The sequence below is a fragment of the Typopeltis vanoorti genome, chromosome 3, assembly GCF_054136105.1.
Source record: "Typopeltis vanoorti isolate ZY-2024b chromosome 3, IOZ_Tvanoo_1.0, whole genome shotgun sequence".
NCBI lineage: Eukaryota > Metazoa > Arthropoda > Arachnida > Uropygi > Thelyphonidae > Typopeltis > Typopeltis vanoorti.
The window spans coordinates 102,123,953-102,143,067 of record NC_143551.1 but is presented as its reverse complement, the minus strand read 5'-3'; the positions used below and the strand labels follow the sequence as shown (position 1 = coordinate 102,143,067).

Genomic DNA, 19,115 nt, shown 5'->3' with positions numbered 1-19,115 from the left:
TTTTCCAAAGATCTAGGAGACAGTCATTCTGAGACAGGATAGTCCGAATGCTCCAAACTAAACTAAGCAGCCCATAAAGGGTGCTTTGTTAGGATATTTTCTGTGACACTTACAAATTGAAAACTATTTCTTATGTTTTAGTGTGTTTGTCACAGTTATAATTTGTGATCTGAAGATGCTAGGTAGAAACCAGTGAAATATTAGTAAGCTAAAGAAATAAATTTATTTTTTCCTCTCTTGGTGTTGTTTATACTGTGAAGCACCTTTCATTACACATAAATTAAACACCCTTTACTAAGATAAGAGCAATAACCTTGCATCTTTCACAGACTTGCTATTATTAAGTAAATTTTTGTGATGTATGTTATAAATATACAATAAATCTGGAAATAATGTTTTATGATAATAATTATCAATAACTGCCTCTGAGTGCAAAAATTTCAAATCTGGCACAACATAATAATAAAGCAGCAACCACAGAAATACAGAAAAAGAGAAGGAACTAGTATTAAATCACTGTAAACATTAGGTAGACCACTACTCTTAAATAGGTTGGAAGGAAAGGGTAGCTCCGTCTCTATCTCAGCACTTGTACCTCTTGACTTCCAGGAATTCACATCTTCAAAGTGTAGGATGATCTCATTTCATATCTGTCATTATGATCACTCTCTGATATTGCAGTTTTATGAATTAGAAATACATTTGGACTAGGTGTCAGAACAATTCCGGTCTTTTGCTACTAAATACAGTTATCTATAATGGATTTTTAAACCTGCTGTTCTCAATAATGGGCTTAAAAACAATAGTAATACCACTGTACAATTTTTTTTTAAATAAATGACTTAAGATAATGACCACTTGATAACTACACAATTTACTTCTAGATGAACTGTAGATTGTAATAATGCATATAATTAAAAAATGTCTGCTCTAGTTCAAGTTGACTCAAACAAAAAATATAAATAGAAGGTTTATATATGTGCATTTTTTTTTTTTAAATTACTATATTTTAAGATAAAATGGAAACATTAATTTCATCATGCATACTGATGCTAACACAACTGAACAGAGAAACATACCTCGGTTGAAAAACATATATCTCACTACTGTTATTTTTTTACTGATTTTAAATGGATGACCACTTAGGACAATCCGCTTTATCACCACATGATCTGGATCCACACTGTGAACTGATCCTGTTGCAATCAACTCCTGATTCCCTATGTTTAAAAACATATTTCAATCAAGTTTGTATTTTACCACTGAAAAACATTATGTTGTTTAGTACGTGTCAGAATAAAGAGATATATATTTAAGGATATATTATTAAACTAAACAATAAGATAAAAACTGCTGCAGAGTGGTGGTATCTCTACAGAATATTTATATCATGCAAGCACAGCTAGCAATTTCTGTGCAAATTGCTAGCTGTGCAATTTGTATAAAGTATTGCTATCAACCAGAAACACAGTTCCTGGTTGATAGCAATACTTTACTATTATTATCAGAGATCTCCAACGAGTCAAGTGCTCATAAAGGTAGGCCACACACCAGCACTGTTCCGATCACTCTCTATTGGAGGATAAATGATAATTTCTTTTTCTATTTCTTATGCTGATAGAAAAAATTATCATTAAGCAGAAGAATACTACCTTCCATGCTCTTGTGGATCATGTATACCACACGATTTTGTGAAAACTACCTGAAATTAAAGTAGTATATATGCTTCAGAAAGTTCTTACACATGCATCACATAAACAATTTTAGTCTTATGTGATCAAGTATCTGATGGAGCAGAGTGCCTTATGTGATAATAAAGATACATAAGGAAACATTGCAGTAACATATGTGGAAATTAACTAATGTATTAACTGTTCAGCTCAGTTACCTAACTTGAAATGAGATTCAAATATCAAGCAAATTTCTGTGTGGATCAATACATTTTCAATGAAGTTCAATATCATGTTTGTTTATTTGTTGTTGTTTTACCACTTATCTGCTGACAGGTTAATGCTTATATGTATTTCAAAGGGAACAAATAATTTCCTGATAGGTATTTCCTAGCAGTGTACAGAACTAGATGATAATTCAACACAATTTATTTGCATATTAATCTTCATCAGATCACAGATCAATAAGTCAGCTTTTATACTTCACTTTGTACCTTGGTCTTTATGTTGCCATTCTTGTGCCAAAATGTCCATTTAGCTGTTTTTTTGATGCCACATGTTTTGATTCCCCTAATTTTACTTAGGCCTCCTTATATCTGTGATCTCTAGTTTATGATCAAGTATTTTATTTCTAACTAAACTCTCCAATTCACTGGTTTGAAATATCTTGTATACTTCATAATTTGATTTCAGCTAATCTCTCTATATTCTTTTCTTTTTTGCAGGCATTTCCATTTATCAGCAGACTGCCTTTTCTCAGATTCCATTTTCAATGATTTTTCTAATCCTCATTTGTTAGTCACTATTCTCTATATCTCTCACAAAAGTCCCTCTGCACGTAGAGTTTTCTCTTCCTCTTTAATCCCTTCCATGGGGTGAACAATTCATAATTCTCAATGTCAATTGTTCTTTTCTCATTCTCTGGATGTGTCCCTACCATTTCGAGGCACATGCCTCCATCCTCTCTTTGACAGTCTCTTCAACTTCAATCTCTGCTCAAATATATACATTCCCCAGACAATCCATATGGTTGGATTTCATACTGAAGTAACTATTTCCATGATTTCTACTTGTTCCCTTTGGCTGTTAGTGATGATCCAAGACTCACATCCATAAGTCATAATTTCTATAATCAGTCAACACAGTATCTTCTTAGTTTTAATCGAGATCTTATCACTCCATAGAAGACCATTCACAGTTCTAAAAGCTGCATGCTCCTGTCCTGTTTGAAATGTTACATCCACTTTACACTTAACAGACTTCTTACCTTCTTATCTTCATTTTCCACCTTCATTAAAAATTATCTTAACAGAAGCGGTTTTATTTACCTTCTTATCTTCATTTTCCAGCTTCATTAAAAATTATCTTAACAGAAGCGGTTTTATTTAGAAAAATGTATTTATACATATATATATATATAAATAAATAATTTTTTTTTAAATTTACTATATATGGAATTTAAGCATATAAAACTGAGGGATAATAATCTTTAATAAAGTTGGGGATTGTTCCACAGATTTCAATTCATTCCATAGATCAGCTGATGTTTCCCATGTTCTTACTTATTTTCAGTTTTCATCTTTATTTTTACAAATTTTTACTGCTTATTATTATTATTAAGAGAGACTGCGAGGGACTCAGGAAGGAAAATCACATAACACACACACCAGCTATCATGCTTATTCTTGAATTCATTCACACTACTTGCACAGAAAACATCCAATGGCAATCTATTCCAATTGTGCACTACCCTATGAGTGAAAAATCTAGCCTTCACCCCCCCCCCCATTTATCAGAAACATTCTCAGCTTCCAAGGATGCCCTCGTCCTTACCTCACCCTCTATAAAACAGAAAATTCGATCGACTGAAATCCTGTATCATCCTTTCATAAGTTTGTAAATCTCAATCATATCACCACTTTTTTTTTTCCTCCTGTTTGCTAGTTACTGCACTCCACAAATTATCTTCTTCATAATCAGTATTTCTGCAATCCTAATAACATTTTAATGCTCTCCTTTGCACTCTCTGCACTGTATCAGAATCACAATGGAAACCAGGAGACCAGACCCGTGGACAATAGTCCAAGTGAGATTTATCAAGGCCTTGAAAAGAGGCAAAAATGACATCCTTATCTTTATGTATGAAATTCATTTCAGCATTGTAATTATCTTTTGAGCTGTATTTGCAATCTTTGCTACTTGGCCTCCTGAACGTCAATTTTCTCTCTACTAACACCCCCAAAGATCACTAGCCTGATCCCAGTTTCTTCTAGCATAATCCCACCAATATAATACGACATTGGATATCTATTCACGCCAAAGTGCATGACTTTACATTTACTGACATCCATTTTCCCATGCCCACAATTCCAGCCTATTCAAATCATTCTGCAAGTACTGTACTGCATATCAGCAGCATTCTTGTTTACACTAATTATCTTTGCATAATCAACAAATAGCTGTATGTGACCCGTCAAATCCTTCATAATATCATTACTGTACAGATCGAATAACAGTGGACCAAGGATTGATCTTTGTGGTACATTACTAGTTACCTTAAAACTCGCAGACTCACATCCCACATATACTACTTTTTGATACTTGTCATTCAGTCACATTCTTATCCATGCTTATTTTATTTATTATTTATTTATTTAGCATATGGCAATTTACATGCAGTTATAAAGGTACATAAGTCAAAATAAATATGCTCTACTAATACTCCAAGATCACTAGCCTGATCCCGATAAAAAGTAAATGACAAACAATTAGAATAAAACAAAGACACTTAGACTTTCAGCAAACAAAACACTTATAAATTAAGATCACGTTGTCTGATCCAGTCTGTAACATGCATTGTCGCTTCCAGGAAGTAATTTCTTTGACCCATGTATGCACAAAGACTGCACTTAGTAGAAATGTGGTGGCTTGATGGATTCAGGTGCCAGCAGTCACATTCTGGTGAAGGAATTTTTCCCCACTTGTAGAGAGTGCTTGCACATGCTCCATGTCCGGTGCGAATCCTGTTCAGTGTTATCTATGTCTTTCGGCTCAGTTCCATACCCGGGATATTGAGACAATGCCTATCAAACCAAGTTTGGAGTTGGGCATTGGTATTTATGCTCCACTTCATTTCCATTGTGTTTTGGTATTGTAGTTGGTCGTTCTCAGGTGTTTAGCTTCACAGAGAGGGGCTTTCTTGATTTCAGTCTGTTGAGCTGTAGCTCTAGTGTGTCGTTGTGCATAGGCAATTCAGTATTTCTGAGTATTTTATCAGAGTCAAGCATCGCATCTTCATAGGTTTGGTGGTATTATGTTACTCAGCATTGGGAGCCAGTAAACAAGAGTTGTTTTTATGGTTCCAGTGATAAGTCGATTGTGGTGTTAAGCTGGCGGTCAATTAGTTTGGAGCAGCGGCTATTAAGCCAAACTGGAGCGCAGTACTCTGCCACCGAAAAAAACCAATCCGAGTGCGGATGGTCTTAATGTGGTTGCTGCTGCACCCCAAGAAGTTCCACATTCTAGTTCTTATTTTTCCAGCTGTGTTTTTAGCATGTTTCTTATATGATAAGGTGTAATCAAGTGTAACTCCTGGGTGTTTAGGATATTTGTTATGGTGTAGAACTGAATTTCCAAATCGGATGTTCGGCTTGTCATGTGCCAGTTTATTGCTGAGATGGAATGTTGACACTTCAGTTTTACTTTGGCTTGGTTGAGTCTCCATTTTTAAAGTAGGTGTGCATAGCAGCAAGGTCATTTGTGAGAGTTTCCTCCATTCATCTTAGTTTTCTATTTCTGGTGGCAAATGCTATGTCATCCGCACTAATATTTTATAATCCAAAGCCATATTCTACAACTTATGCAACAGTCTTTCATGCTCTATTCTGTCGAAAGCCTTAGCAAAATCCAAAAATATCATGGTGTATCCATTCCCCTTGTCTAGTTCAATGGTAACATTATTATAGAATGTGAGCATGTTGCTTAAACATGACCTTCCCTTATTAAACTCACGCTGTTCATTGCAAAGTAAAGATTCTTTGTCAGCCCATTTCTGACTGCAAGCCCTAATCAACTTTTCCAAAATCTTCACCACTCCTGAGATAATACTAACTGGTAAATAGTTGGATATCAGTCTTTGCACCACCTTTGTGCAATGAGATTACCATACATTCTTTCCATTCCTGTGGAATCTTCCCTGTTCTGTGACTCAAATTATATAGCCTGGTCAAAGAAATAGCCAGTTCAGCTGAACACTCTTTTAGCACTCATGCTGATATCCCCATCAGTCTCTATTGCTGAATTGCACAACTGTTGCACAAACTGAATTAGATTCAGTTTATGCAACAGTTCTAATACCTCCTCATACACCTGAGATTCTTCATCCAGTGAAGCGGAGAGGTAACAGTGAACTGAATGTTGCATATACCAGTTTGATAGCTTTTAGCAAAATGGGAACTCATTAGTTGAACAACCTCTTTTGCACCTGTCACCCTCACATCATCTGCACTCAGATGATGTGAGGGTGACAGTTATTTATTGAACAGTTATTTTTTCATTTTCATTCTTTCTTTTCTGGCAGCATATCGATAGAATTCTTGTGGGTTCTCCTTAGCTTTCATAGCCAGTTTCTTTTCATACTCAGACTTAGCCATCCTAATGAAATGCCACTAGAATATAAATTAAATTAAACTTTAATATTAGATCTTCACTTTACGACAAATAGTTAAGATAGGAATATAACAAAGATCTGTATTTAAGTTTTGTCGATCTGGAAAAGCAATATGACAAGGTGCCAAGAGAGAAGCTACTCAATATGCTACAGTTATATGGTATCAATGGGGCATTATATCAACTCAAATAAAGACTAAGCAATACTTAGTCTTTATTTGAGTTGTAAACCAGAAGTTAGGATTGAAGGAAGTACAGGAAGATGGTTTAATTAAATCTGGTGTGAGACAAGGATGTACATTAGCCCCACTTTTATTTATTATCTATATGGATCATATTATAAAGGAAAGCGTTATTAAACCTGATATCAAAATTATAGATGTTAATGCCAGCTCTTTGCTTTATGCAGACGATGTTATACTTCTAAATAAATCCGCTACAAGCCTGCAAGATTCTCTGACTAAATTGAATAGCTGTTGTAATAGATATGGTATGAAGGTCAGCAATAAAAAGACAAAGACAATGAAAATAGGCAGAATCATTGAAAATGTAAACTGTGTTGTGAACGGGGAACCTGTGGAACAAGTAAAACATTTCAGCTACTTAGGCATGATTTTTAGTGAAGATGGTAAATTAAATATGGAAATAGACAACAGAATCAACAAAGCTGGTATGGTAGGAAGTGAATTGAATAAATTCATATGGAATAAGAGAGAAATTAGTTGGAACACTAAATTAGGTTTATACAAGACAGTGTTCAAACCAGTTTTAATGTATGGATCTGAGAGCTGGGTAAGAAGTAAAACACTTGACCAAAGACCAGAGATATGAGTGTCCTGAGAAAGATTAGAGGCGTGAACAGATGGCATCAATGGCAATATCATATTAAAAACGAGGATATTAGGAAAGAACTTGACATTGTCAGTATCCAAGAATGCATTAGCAGAGCTAATCTCAGGTGGTATGGTCACTTAAACAGAATGGGCGATGAAAGATTAGCAAAACAAGGGTTCTCAGCCAGGTTGGCTGAGAACCCTTGAGAACGATAGAAATATAAGATCTGATAATGTTGGAGTCTTGACAAGTAATAGACTGATTTGGAGGAAAATTGTAGATAGGGAGTTAGTAATGATGTAAATTTTTCATGTAATACTATCATATCCTGTACACCCCCCTTGAGGATACATGGCAGGAATTTGATGATGATGATGATATATACATTTCCAATATTTTGGCAATGTCACGTTGCCATCTTCAAAGGAACTTAAAATAAAGACACGTGCACGCAGGCACTAGACACAGTAAATGAGGACGGAGCGAGGAAGCTATTGTTTCTCCTAAAAGTCCTGATGGTGCCCCCTAACGAGCTAAGTAGGTATTCTTGGCCGTTGGGCTGAAGGTCTCCTGATGTACGTCTCCCAAATTTGGGGCAGTCTCATGCAACCAAATTTGTTGAAGTTTGGCATGTTTCTTAGGGCTGAGGCTGATTCCATGAAAAGTCTTTCAAATTTGAACTTGCTACAGTGTATTATTGCAGCTTTTTTCCAGCGTATTCTGTGGCGTGTATCCAGAGCATGGTCTGCAAGACCAGAGTGGCTATACTGGTGAAAATGGATGTAGTCCTTGTGTTCTGAAATTCTGATATTCGCTGTCCTGCCTGTTTGGCCAAAGTAGGACAGCTTACAGCTGCAAGGGACCTGGTATACACGAGGTAGGTCTAGGGAAAGTGGTTGGTCTTTAGTGGAACAAATAAGGGATGCCAAATTTCTGTAAGGTCTGTAACAAGAAGTCAAGTGATGTTTTTTTAAGATTTTGGTAATTTTGTCCGAGGTGCCTGGGATGTAGGAAATGGTGATTTAGAGTAATCCTTGTTGTGAAGGGGGTGGGTGGGTTGTGGTTTACTGCTTTCGATATTTTTTGGATTTTTTTTTTGGGGGGGGGGGGGTAGCCATTGGCTGAGAAAGTGTTGAGGATGTAATTTGACTCCTATGTTATTTATTATTCAAACTCTTGGGACACATTCTGATATTGCATCGTTTAAATTCTTCTCATGCACTGTTGATATTCTTCCCATCCAGCAACTGATACCATTCCACACTGTACAAAGTGGTTAGGGCATTGTCATTTGAACAGATTAGTTTAGCCCTGTTGTGTAGTGTCTTGATAACTCCATATTTTTGTGAGAGAGAGAGAGAGGAAATTGTTGGTGAATGTATCTGCATGTATGGGTGGGATTTCTATAAATTGAGAAAACCAAGGTTCCATTAGTCTAGCGGGTGACTAGTGTGTCTAGGAAAGGGAGGTTGTTGTTTTCCTCTTTTTCCAGGGTGAACATGATTCTGGGGTGTTGGTTGTTTAAGTGTGTTAAGAAGGAGAGGAATTTTTTGAATTGGAACAATTCAAACATTGGAACAACTAGTTAGAGCCATGGGGCCAAATAGCGAACAGATCATCAACGTAGCGAAGCCATATGGTTGTTTTTTGTGGGGCATAGTTTAAGGCTTTCTCTTCAAAAGTCTGCATAAAGAAGTTGGCCAAGGGTGAGGAGAGTGGTGAACCCATGGCTGTCCCCTCTATTTGTTTGTAGAATTTTCCCTGCCAAATGAAATAGCCTGAGTTCATTGTGAACTGAAATAGGGCTGAGATATCAGGAGGAAATTTAGCTTGGATTAGCTCTAAGGTTTCCTTGAGTGGGAGATTTGTGAATAAGGAGACGTCAAAACTGACCATTATGTCAGTATGCTGGAGTGTAAGGTTTCCTATGCTGAATGTGAATAGGGCTGAGTTTTTTTTATGTGTGATGGTGTGTTGCCAGTATGTGGTGGAATCAATGCCATCCACTAGGCTACATGACGTTGCCGAAACATTGGAACAACTAGTTAGAGCTCTGGGTTCTATTGAACAGGCTCTAAACCAGGAATACAAAATCATCAACCAAACATTTATAAAAAATGGATACAGTAAAAAGACTATTCAAAAGATCCTCCATCAAGATACTAGTAAGAACAAAAAAGATTTCAGGAATGCTATTGCCATTCCTTATGTTAGAGACAAAATAGACAGAACACTATGCAAATACAACATTAAAACCACCTTTAAACCCCCAAATAAGTTAAGACACCTACTCAGTTCTTCTAAAGATCCTCTTCCACACCTAGCCCACCCAGGGGTATACAAAATACAATGCACATGTAACATACTATACATAGGGGAAACAGGGCGAACTATCCAATCAGACAAGACGAACACAAACGACACATTAAATACCTCCATTTTGGAAAAACCGGCATTTCTGACCACGCACTCCTAACATACCGCAGAATTGATTGGAAAAATACCAAGTCCCTACACCACACCAAAACCTGGTTTGAAAGAAAATTTAAAGAGTCATGTGAAATGCTCAAACACAACCCAAATCTCAACAAAAATGATGGCCTAACCATCATTTTTGTTGAGATTTGGTTGAGGTCCTTCACATTACAAGAATGTGAAGGACCTATCTACAACCTGTATAACAACCTAAACTAGCCATAGAAAAATCCAACTACAAGAAGACAACCTGGTGAAGTGTTTGTAACATTCAACAGAAACTGAAAGAAATCATATTATAACAATCAGAACTGTACAAATCCAGAAGAATATTAATATGTGAGGACTTTACCAGTTTATTGTAGTTGTATTTATCATCATCATCAAATTCCTGCCATGTATCCTCAAGGGGTGTACAGGATATGATAGTACTATATGAAAAAAATTACATCATTATTAATTTCCTATCTACAATTTTCCTCCAAATCAGTCTGTTACTCGTCAAGACTCCAACATTATCAGATCTTATATTTCTATCATCTAAAGCACTTTGTACCGTATCAATCCACCTATATCTTGGTCTTCCTCTGGGTCGTTTTGCTGCCAACCTGGCAGAGAACACTTGTTTTGCTAATCTTTCCTCGCCCATTCAAGTGACCATACCATCTGAGATTAGCTCTGCTACTGCATTCTTGGATGCTGACGATGTCAAGTTCTTTCCTAATATCCTTGTTTTTAATATGATATTGCCATCGATGCCATCTGTTCACGCATCTGATCTTTCTTAGGACTTTCATATCTGCGGTCTCTAGTCTTTGGTCAAGTGTTTTACTTCTGACCCAGCTCTCAGATCCATAAGTTAAAACTGGTTTGAACACTGTCTTGTATACAGCTAATTTAGTGTTCCGACTAATTTCTCTCTTATTCCATATGAATTTATTCAATTGACTTCCCACCATACCAGCTTTGCTGATTCTGTTGTCTATTTCTATATTTAATTTACCATCTTCAGTAAAAATCGTGCCTAAATAGCTGAAATGTTTTACTTGTTCCACAGGTTCTCCATTCACAACACAGTTTACATTTTCAATGATTCTGCCTATTTTCATTGTCTTTGTCTTTTTATTGCTGACCTTCATACCATATCTATTACAACAGCTATTCAATTTAGTCAGAGAATCTTGCAGACTTGTAGCGGATTTATTTAGAAATATAACATCATCTGCATAAAGCAAAGAGCTGACACTAACATCTCCAATTTTGATATCATGTTTAATACCACTTTCCTTCATAATGTGATCCATATAGATAATGAATAACAGAGGGGATAATGTACATCCTTGTCTCACACCAGATTCCACATTAAACCATCTTCCTGTACTTCCTTCAATTCTAACTGCTGACTTACAACTCAAATAAAGACTAAGTATTGCTTGATATAATGCCCCACCGACACCATATAACTGCAGCGTACTGAATAGCTTCTCTCTTGGCACCTTGTCATATGCCTTTTCCAGATCGACAAAACTTAAATACAGATCTTTGTTATATTCCCATGCTTTCTCGACTATTTGTCGTAAAGTGAAGATCTGATCCTGACAGCCTCTATTTGGCTTGAATATCCAGCTTGTTCTTCACCAAGCTTTTCTTCCACAATTCTTCTCAACTGTTTCTCAAGTATACTGGCATAGATCTTGCGGAACACTCAGTAGGGAAATACCTCTGTAATTCTCACATGCAGTTTTATTTCCCTTTTTATATATGGGTACTATGAGAGCTCTACTTCAATCATCGGGAATTCGTCCCTCTGTCCAGGCTTTCTGAACTATGCAGTGCAGCCACTGTAACACTCTTATACCACCATACTTCAGCATTTCTGGTCGAATATCATCTACTCCTGCTGCCTTTCCACATTTCAAGCCTTTGATGGCTTTTTCTACTTCAAGTATGGATATGTATTCCTGACTGCATGACTGGTCAGTGTTTTTTACCACTGTGCTGTCGTCACTGCTTGTTTCATTTAGCAGTTTTTCAAAGTAATTACTCCTTACTTCAAGGATATCTTTTTCTCCCGTTTTCATGTCACCTTTATCATCTCTAATTCCTTTTACAGCACTCTTTCCTCCATTCTTAAGCTTCTTCAACAACCTCCAGAATATTTTGCCACCTTCTTGATATTTATTTTCTATATTCTTGCAAAAATCCTCCCATGACTTTCCTTAAGCTAGTTTTACACAGTGTTTAGCATTCTTGCATTTGTCTCCATATTCTCTAAGAGCACAATCTGACTTATTTGACAGGAACTTTTGGTATGCTTTCTTCTTTTCCTTCACTGCCTCTTTAACTTCCTGTGTCCACCAGGGAGTTCTGATTTTTTTATCCTTACAGACAACCTCACCACATGCCTCTCTGGCAGAATCAATCAATGTTTTCTTCAGAGTTTGCCACTGAATCTCCAAGGTTTGATTCCTGTTCTCAAACTCTTCCATTTTTTCTTCAATAATCTTTGTGTATTTTAGTCTACAGCTCACATTTGAGAGCTGCTCAACTGTTATTCGCTTTAAAACTTTCTTAAATGTTATTCTTTTCAATATGAAATTCAATTTTATCCTGCTCAAGACTAAATAGTGATCACTTCCAATTTTAAATCCTCTGTACACTCTGGTGTCCTGCACCAGGGAGAAAACATCACTATCAACAATAACATAGTCAATGAGACTTTTCTTATTCCTAGCCTCTTCTCTCCATGTGATTTGTGCACATTTTTATGTTGGAACATGGTGTTAGTAATAACCAGTCCATGTCCTGAGCAGAAATCCAACAGATATTTGCCATTATTATTAGCTTTGCTCTTTTCTCCAAATTTTCCCAAAATATTTTTGTATGTCTCACAATCATTTCCTACTCTGCTATTTAGATCCCCAACAAGGACCAACTTTTCATTTTTCATTGTGTCAGTTGCTTTTTCTAAAGCCTCAAAAAATTCCTCCGCTTCTACCTTAGTAGAACCTTCTGTGGGACCATAGGCACAAATAAGCCTCCTTGTCCAGTTCCCCATTCTCATATTTGCCAACATTACTCTACTTGAGACTGACTGCCATTCAAGAAGATTAGCCTTGTCACTAGAGGTCAATCTAAGGAAAAGGATTAACTAACTACGTAGATTTAGTTTACCGGTATACTTGGCATGAGCCTGTAGCTTGGTTCCTTATACACTTGTATTCTTCCGATGATGACCTCAATACAGGGGTCGAAATGGCAAGTTTTATTTTATTAGTAATTAATAAAATAATCTTTTCAGCATGTGTGTTTTTGTGTTCCCAAATTTATAAATATGAATCAATCTTTTGCAATCATAGCCCTTCTTCTTAATTCATTTTTTATCATATTAAGGTAACATGTTTACTATTTTCACTTTCTCACTCTTGCCTCTTCCAACAATCCTTTCATGTCTCCTCCCTCTCTCTCTCATAATACTGAACTTATTGATAGTTAAGTCATTAGTACTTACTATAATTACGATCTTGTTTACTTTTCTTTTTTGTTTTTGAATTGGCATTATATTTTAAATTTTTGCTTCTGGAAAACCCAAAATTATAACCCACTCATCAACAGCATGTTTTATGATAAAGTAGCCATACCAAACAACATCCTTCTTTTCACAAACATTACTTACCTGATTTTCATTACTTACTAACTTACCTGATTCTGTACTTTGTTTCTTATTTTGCTGCTTAATTTTGTTTTCCACTCTATGTTCATTCATGTTCAATACTTCTCAACTTCCTTTAATCCCTGTGTCGACTCTCTGATAATCTGCTTTAATTTTGCTATTTTGGAGGTTAATTTATTTTCAATAACCTGCACAATATCGTCAATAACTTCCTTAGCAGGGTAAGCTTTCTTGTTCTTTACTTCGCTGCTATTCTTAGCATTACTTTTCTTGCGTGTTTTTGGTGCCATTTTAAACTATATTTATTATTGCAATATCTTAACAAAAATATGTTATAAAACACTAAATATACAAAAATCTACACTAATATACTATAGAACACCAATTTTCTAAGGGCAAAACACAATAAAACGGATAAAAATCACTAATTTTACGAGCTCTAAATTCACCGCCAATCACAATGTAGCCTCAAATCCAATCTTCACATGAAAACTCAATAATTATATGAAAAGCAGTAAAGCATATTGATTTTACATGAAATTTATTAGGGCAGGTTATTCAATTTGCATACATGCTCGAAGATTTACTCTGGATTTATTTAGGAGTATAAATATCTGCATAGACCACAGACTTTGATATCAAGCCTCAGCGGCCGATCAATAACTAAGCAATATGCAATGAATAACATGCAACTGTCTGCACGATTAGCCTAGTGGCTATGCACTTCACAATCATATGCCTGGGGAAAGGAGTGTCCTAGGTTCGATTCCCACCGATAACATGAGGAGCTTAAGGATCTTCCTCAGCTATAGCCAAGTTACATGGTCTTGGACGTGGACAACAAGGTTTTCTCTACCAGTTTATCTGGGATTTTTCATCCTTCAAGCAGGCAAAACTGGCCCCGTGAACACAGGCTACAGCCAGAGGATATAGTACAGCAAAGGAGGCAACAGGAAACCACCTTGCTCATAATCGTTTCCCTAGAATGATAGCATATAGCTATCTCCCACCAGCTGTATGGCTGAGGGAATAGAATAGAACATGCAACCATGCCCAGCACCTGACTATACATCTAACAATCTTTCTGTATGCCCATTCTGTTTTTTTTTTTTTTTTTTTTTTTTTTTTTTTTAATATTATTATATTTTACAAAATCTTGTTCTAGAGATCAAACATGGAACTTTAGCCACTTTAGGCCTAAGTGGGATGATGGTGATACTTGTGATGGATCTCACAACAGGGAGAGCAATTTCCCACACAGACATTCACAAACATCCATGCTCAAAGTAGGATTCAAACCATGACCTATTAGTTGGAGAACAGACACTATTTTTTTTTGGCCATCCTGGCTGGCAATGGATTCTATATAACATCCCATTTTCATCGATGTTTTGAAAACCCTACCTTTTAGAGATATATCAAACTGAAATATAGATCCCTTTATATTTCCTTGATTTATCATCTGTTTGTTTATTCTTCCTCAAATTTGTTTTTATGTTTGCATAAATCTTACACAGCTCACTTATTTAAAAGGAAAATTCTTCCATAACCATCATTTGGCTTATACTCACTTGTTCTTTCCAGATTTCTTTTCGACAATATCTTTTAAAATCTTTTCTCACATATACATGCATAAATTTTACCTACAACATTCAGTACAATTCTTCCTCTATAATTCTCAATTCAGTTTTATTTCCTTCTTCACAGACAGCTTAAAGAGCAATATTCCAATCATCTGGAATCTGACATTCTAGCGAAGCAAATTTTTATACCTCCACATTTGAGCATTTCTGGTTGAGTATCATCCACTCTATCTTTAACCTTTAAGCATATGAATTTCTGAAAACTTTTTCTACTCATGTTTTCATCTTTTTTTTATTGCTAGACATTTAATGTTTCAAAGTAATTACTCTACACATTCAGAATAACCTTATGCTTGATTCATATGTAACCTTTGCTATTCCTGATTGATTTTTATGATACTCTTCTGTTTCTAAGCTTTTTCAAAAGCTTATATAACATTGTCATTTTCATATTTGTATATTCTTCCCAGACTTTGAAAACTTTAGTTCTTGCTGGATCTCCTCTAACTTCTTTTGTCCATCATAGAATCATGATTTTTTTTATCCATGCAGACACTTTCTCTATATACTTGTCAAGTTAATACTTAGATGTTTCATGAAAGACTGGTTCTTGTTTTCAAGCTATTTCCTTTTGCCAATAATGCTTATACATTTGAGTTTACAGTTCAACTGGGAAAGCTGCTTGACTTTTAAAATTTTCTTCTTAAAACATTTGTGCATGCATTTTTCATTTCAGCATGGCATCCATATTTTATCCTATTCAAAACTTAAGTGTTCACTTCCCATTTTAAATTCCCTGTATACTCATGTATCCCGAACCAGTATGAAGATATCACTATTCATCATATTATATGATAACAAATTGAATTCATGTCTTTATCCATACTTTACCTAACATAAGCAGTAACCCAAAATTTGTGCATTAAGAACTCTGATGGCCATGCTACTTGTATATAGAGACCATCTGATTTCATATCAAGTTGCTCTTTTTTATTCCACAATGCACAGAACGCTGCTCCTTTCACAAGATATGCATAATGCTATACATTATTGTGAGAGTTACCACTCAAACTCATTCAATCTTTATCAAAGTCTCAACAGTGAGAGCTAAACTAGGGGATGTTGAAAACTTCTTGATGGTAGATGCCATATTTCTCACCATTCTAGCTCTCACTGATGACCTACCATAAATGGCAAAACTAGTCTCAGTAGACACTGCATAATATGTGCATTATAGAATCAAAAGGGAAACTCAATATAAAATCAACTGCTCTTTATAAAGATGCATAGTTGAAGATACACACACAAATTTTTATTGCTTATGCTAGGCCAAGGCATGATGAAAATAAGGATATAAATTCTTATCAAGAACAATATACTTTTCAATCCATAAAAAATGAAATTACTATTATTAACATTACAAGTCTCTTATACAGAGAGTTTTTTCCCCACTTAGTTACAAATTAAATTAAACTTGCCAATATATTATATTCCGGTTTAATGATAGTTAAACAATATGTGTTTAATTTAATTTGTATCTTCACACTGATAAATTATCCACATGCAAACACAAGTATTATTTATTAAATATACTGCAATATATTTCAGTTTGAAATGAACAAACTATCATCAGTGGCCTGAACAACATTTTTTACAAGGTAGGATGCGAACAACTGATTTATTCAAATTAGTATGAGCCATGAATGTTAAATCGCTAATAGTATTATGCTTAACTGAAGTATAAAAAAATTAATCATAAAAGTGTAAAATAAATTGCATAAATAATTATATAATTTATATTATTATAAAAAAAAGTGTTATGCGGATTAAAGTTTCAATTTTTTTGGCAAGGATAGGCAGTCATTCCGATTCAAATTAGGGTGGTGGAGTAAGGCCTCAGCACTCTCTTTAAATAGGTGTTCAAATTTATACCGACATCTGTGTAGAAGGTAAGTTTCAGACCAGAGAATGTTGTGGTCTGCCTCTATTCCATGTTACATCAATCCAGACTTATCAGATTTATTGTGAACAATATAACATTGATGTTCTTGTATTCTTTTTTCCATTGAACATCTGGTTTCTCCAAAGAAGTAATGCTGGCAGTATATCAAGTTCCACGTGAACTTGATATACACCAGGAAGAGACATAGTTGGGAGTTTATTTTTGGATGATGGGAAATACGTGGATAGTTTATTAATGGGAATATAAGTAGCCATTAAATCATATTTCCTCAGAATTCTTGAAATAGGCTCTGAAATGCCAGAGATCCATGGGAATGGAACTCAATGTATAGATTCTTTCTTGTTTTGATTGGGTTTGTAGGAATCAAGCACATGTTGTGTAGTTCTTTTGGAGAAGCCATTTAGTTTCATATACTGTTTGATAGTAGAGAGTTCTTCCTGTAAATGATGGGAAGTGGAACAATTAGTTCTAGCTTGTTGAATTAAACATTTTATGATTCCTGTCTTTTGAGAAAGATGATGTGCAGATTGTTGGAGAATGTATCATCCAGTAAAAGTGGGTTTTCTATAAACCGATGTTATTAAATTACCCAATGGTGAGTGGATGAGAATCATGTCTAAAAAGGATAATTTGTTGTCTCTTTCAATTTTCCATAGTAAGTAAGTAAGGAATCTACATTGTGAGGCCACACAGCAAAAATGTAATCTATATATCTAATCCAAAATGAATGTTGAGAGTGAATAGATGAAAAAAGGATGTCTTCTAAATGCTCTAAATAAAAGTTGGCTAAAACAGGGAAGAGTGGACTTCTCATTGTAGTTCCTTCTATCTGGTTGTAGAATTTGTTTTGACAAAAGAAATATCTGGAATGCATCACAAATTCGAACAGTTTTACTATATCTTTTGGGAAAATCAGTAAGTAGTTGTAAAGTCTCTTTGAGAGGTACATTGGTGAATAGGGATTCTACATCGAAGCTCAATAAGATCAGGTTGTATGAAGAGATTTTTTAATTTATCTAAGAAATCTGAAGAGTATTTTTAAAAAAGAACGAGATTTGCCTATATGTGATTTCAATAGGTTTGCTAAATATTTGGCTGGTAAATAGGTGAATCAATACAGACCACAATTGGATATAGAGGAATGTCATTCTTATGGATCTTAGGTAGACCATAAAACCTAAGAGTTGTTGCAAAATGTGTTTTTAACTTTTTTATGGTATCTACATATAAACTTATAACTTCGTCTAGAAGGGAATTTAATTTCTTAAGTTGCCTGTTAGTAGGGTTGTGATTTAGTTATTGGTAGGTTGGGTGATCCCGTAGTAAAAGAAAAATTTTTCTTTTATAAATTTGAGGAATCCATAACTACTGTAGCTTTTCCCTTGTCTGCTTTGGCAATAACAAGGTGACTGTTGCATCATAGAGAGTGTAGAGCTTTCTTTTCAGATGGAGATATGTTCGATGGAGGAAGCTTGGCTTTAAGTAGGATGGATGAAACTTCTAAGCAGAGATTATTAGCCTTTTCACTGGTGAAATAAATTTCGTTCAATGTTAGAAAGGAAATCTAAATATGGTATCTTTTTGGGAACTACAGGGAATTCATGTCCTTTTGAAAGAATAAGTGTTTCACTATCAGTTAAAGGGCATCTGGACACACACACTGATAACCCAATTCTCTGGAAGCAGGAGAGGCTTGATTTGTCTAGCAAAAGCCATCGAATTAACGGTTTAGATATTGATTTTGTTTATTAAATGAATGCTGCAGAGAGTGTTTAGCTACATTAAGCACTATATAGGAAAGTTCTGCTTCTAAGTTTGAGGAGATGAAAGTCCAGAGATAAGTAACATGATGAATATTAATGGCAAGATCTCATTTAGCTGCTCTGAGATTGCAGATTGGTGTTCCTGTAGATAGTATGAGCACCAGGTGATTTAATAGTTTCTTTTATCTTAGCGAAGTTTGGAATACTCTGAAGGTTGCAGCATTTTTTTTAAAAAATGTAATCCTAGCTCGCATCTTAAGTAATACAAATAGTTTACCAAGTTTACCGGTCTTTTGGTAAAGTTTTCCCCTTGAAGGAATTGAATTCTAGTTTGGAGGGAATCTTGTGCCATAGTATTATAAATTATCCACACATCAACACAAGGAAAAGTATTATTTATTAAATATACTGCCAAATATTTCAGTTTGAAATTAACAAAACTATCATCAGTAGGCTGAACAACATTCTTTACAAGGTAGAATGCAA

General features: G+C 35.2%; 1 protein-coding gene across 1 annotated transcript in view; it reads right to left on the bottom strand.

The window, feature by feature from the left end:
* Window positions 1-19,115, bottom strand: part of Tsr1 (Tsr1 ribosome assembly factor) — a 273,200-nt gene that overhangs the window by 44,755 nt on the left and 209,330 nt on the right. Inside the window, exon 18 of the mRNA XM_090415842.1 lies at window positions 1,080-1,220. Coding sequence (XP_090271968.1) covers window positions 1,080-1,220 — 141 coding nt within the window. The remainder of the gene's footprint in view (window positions 1-1,079; window positions 1,221-19,115) is intronic.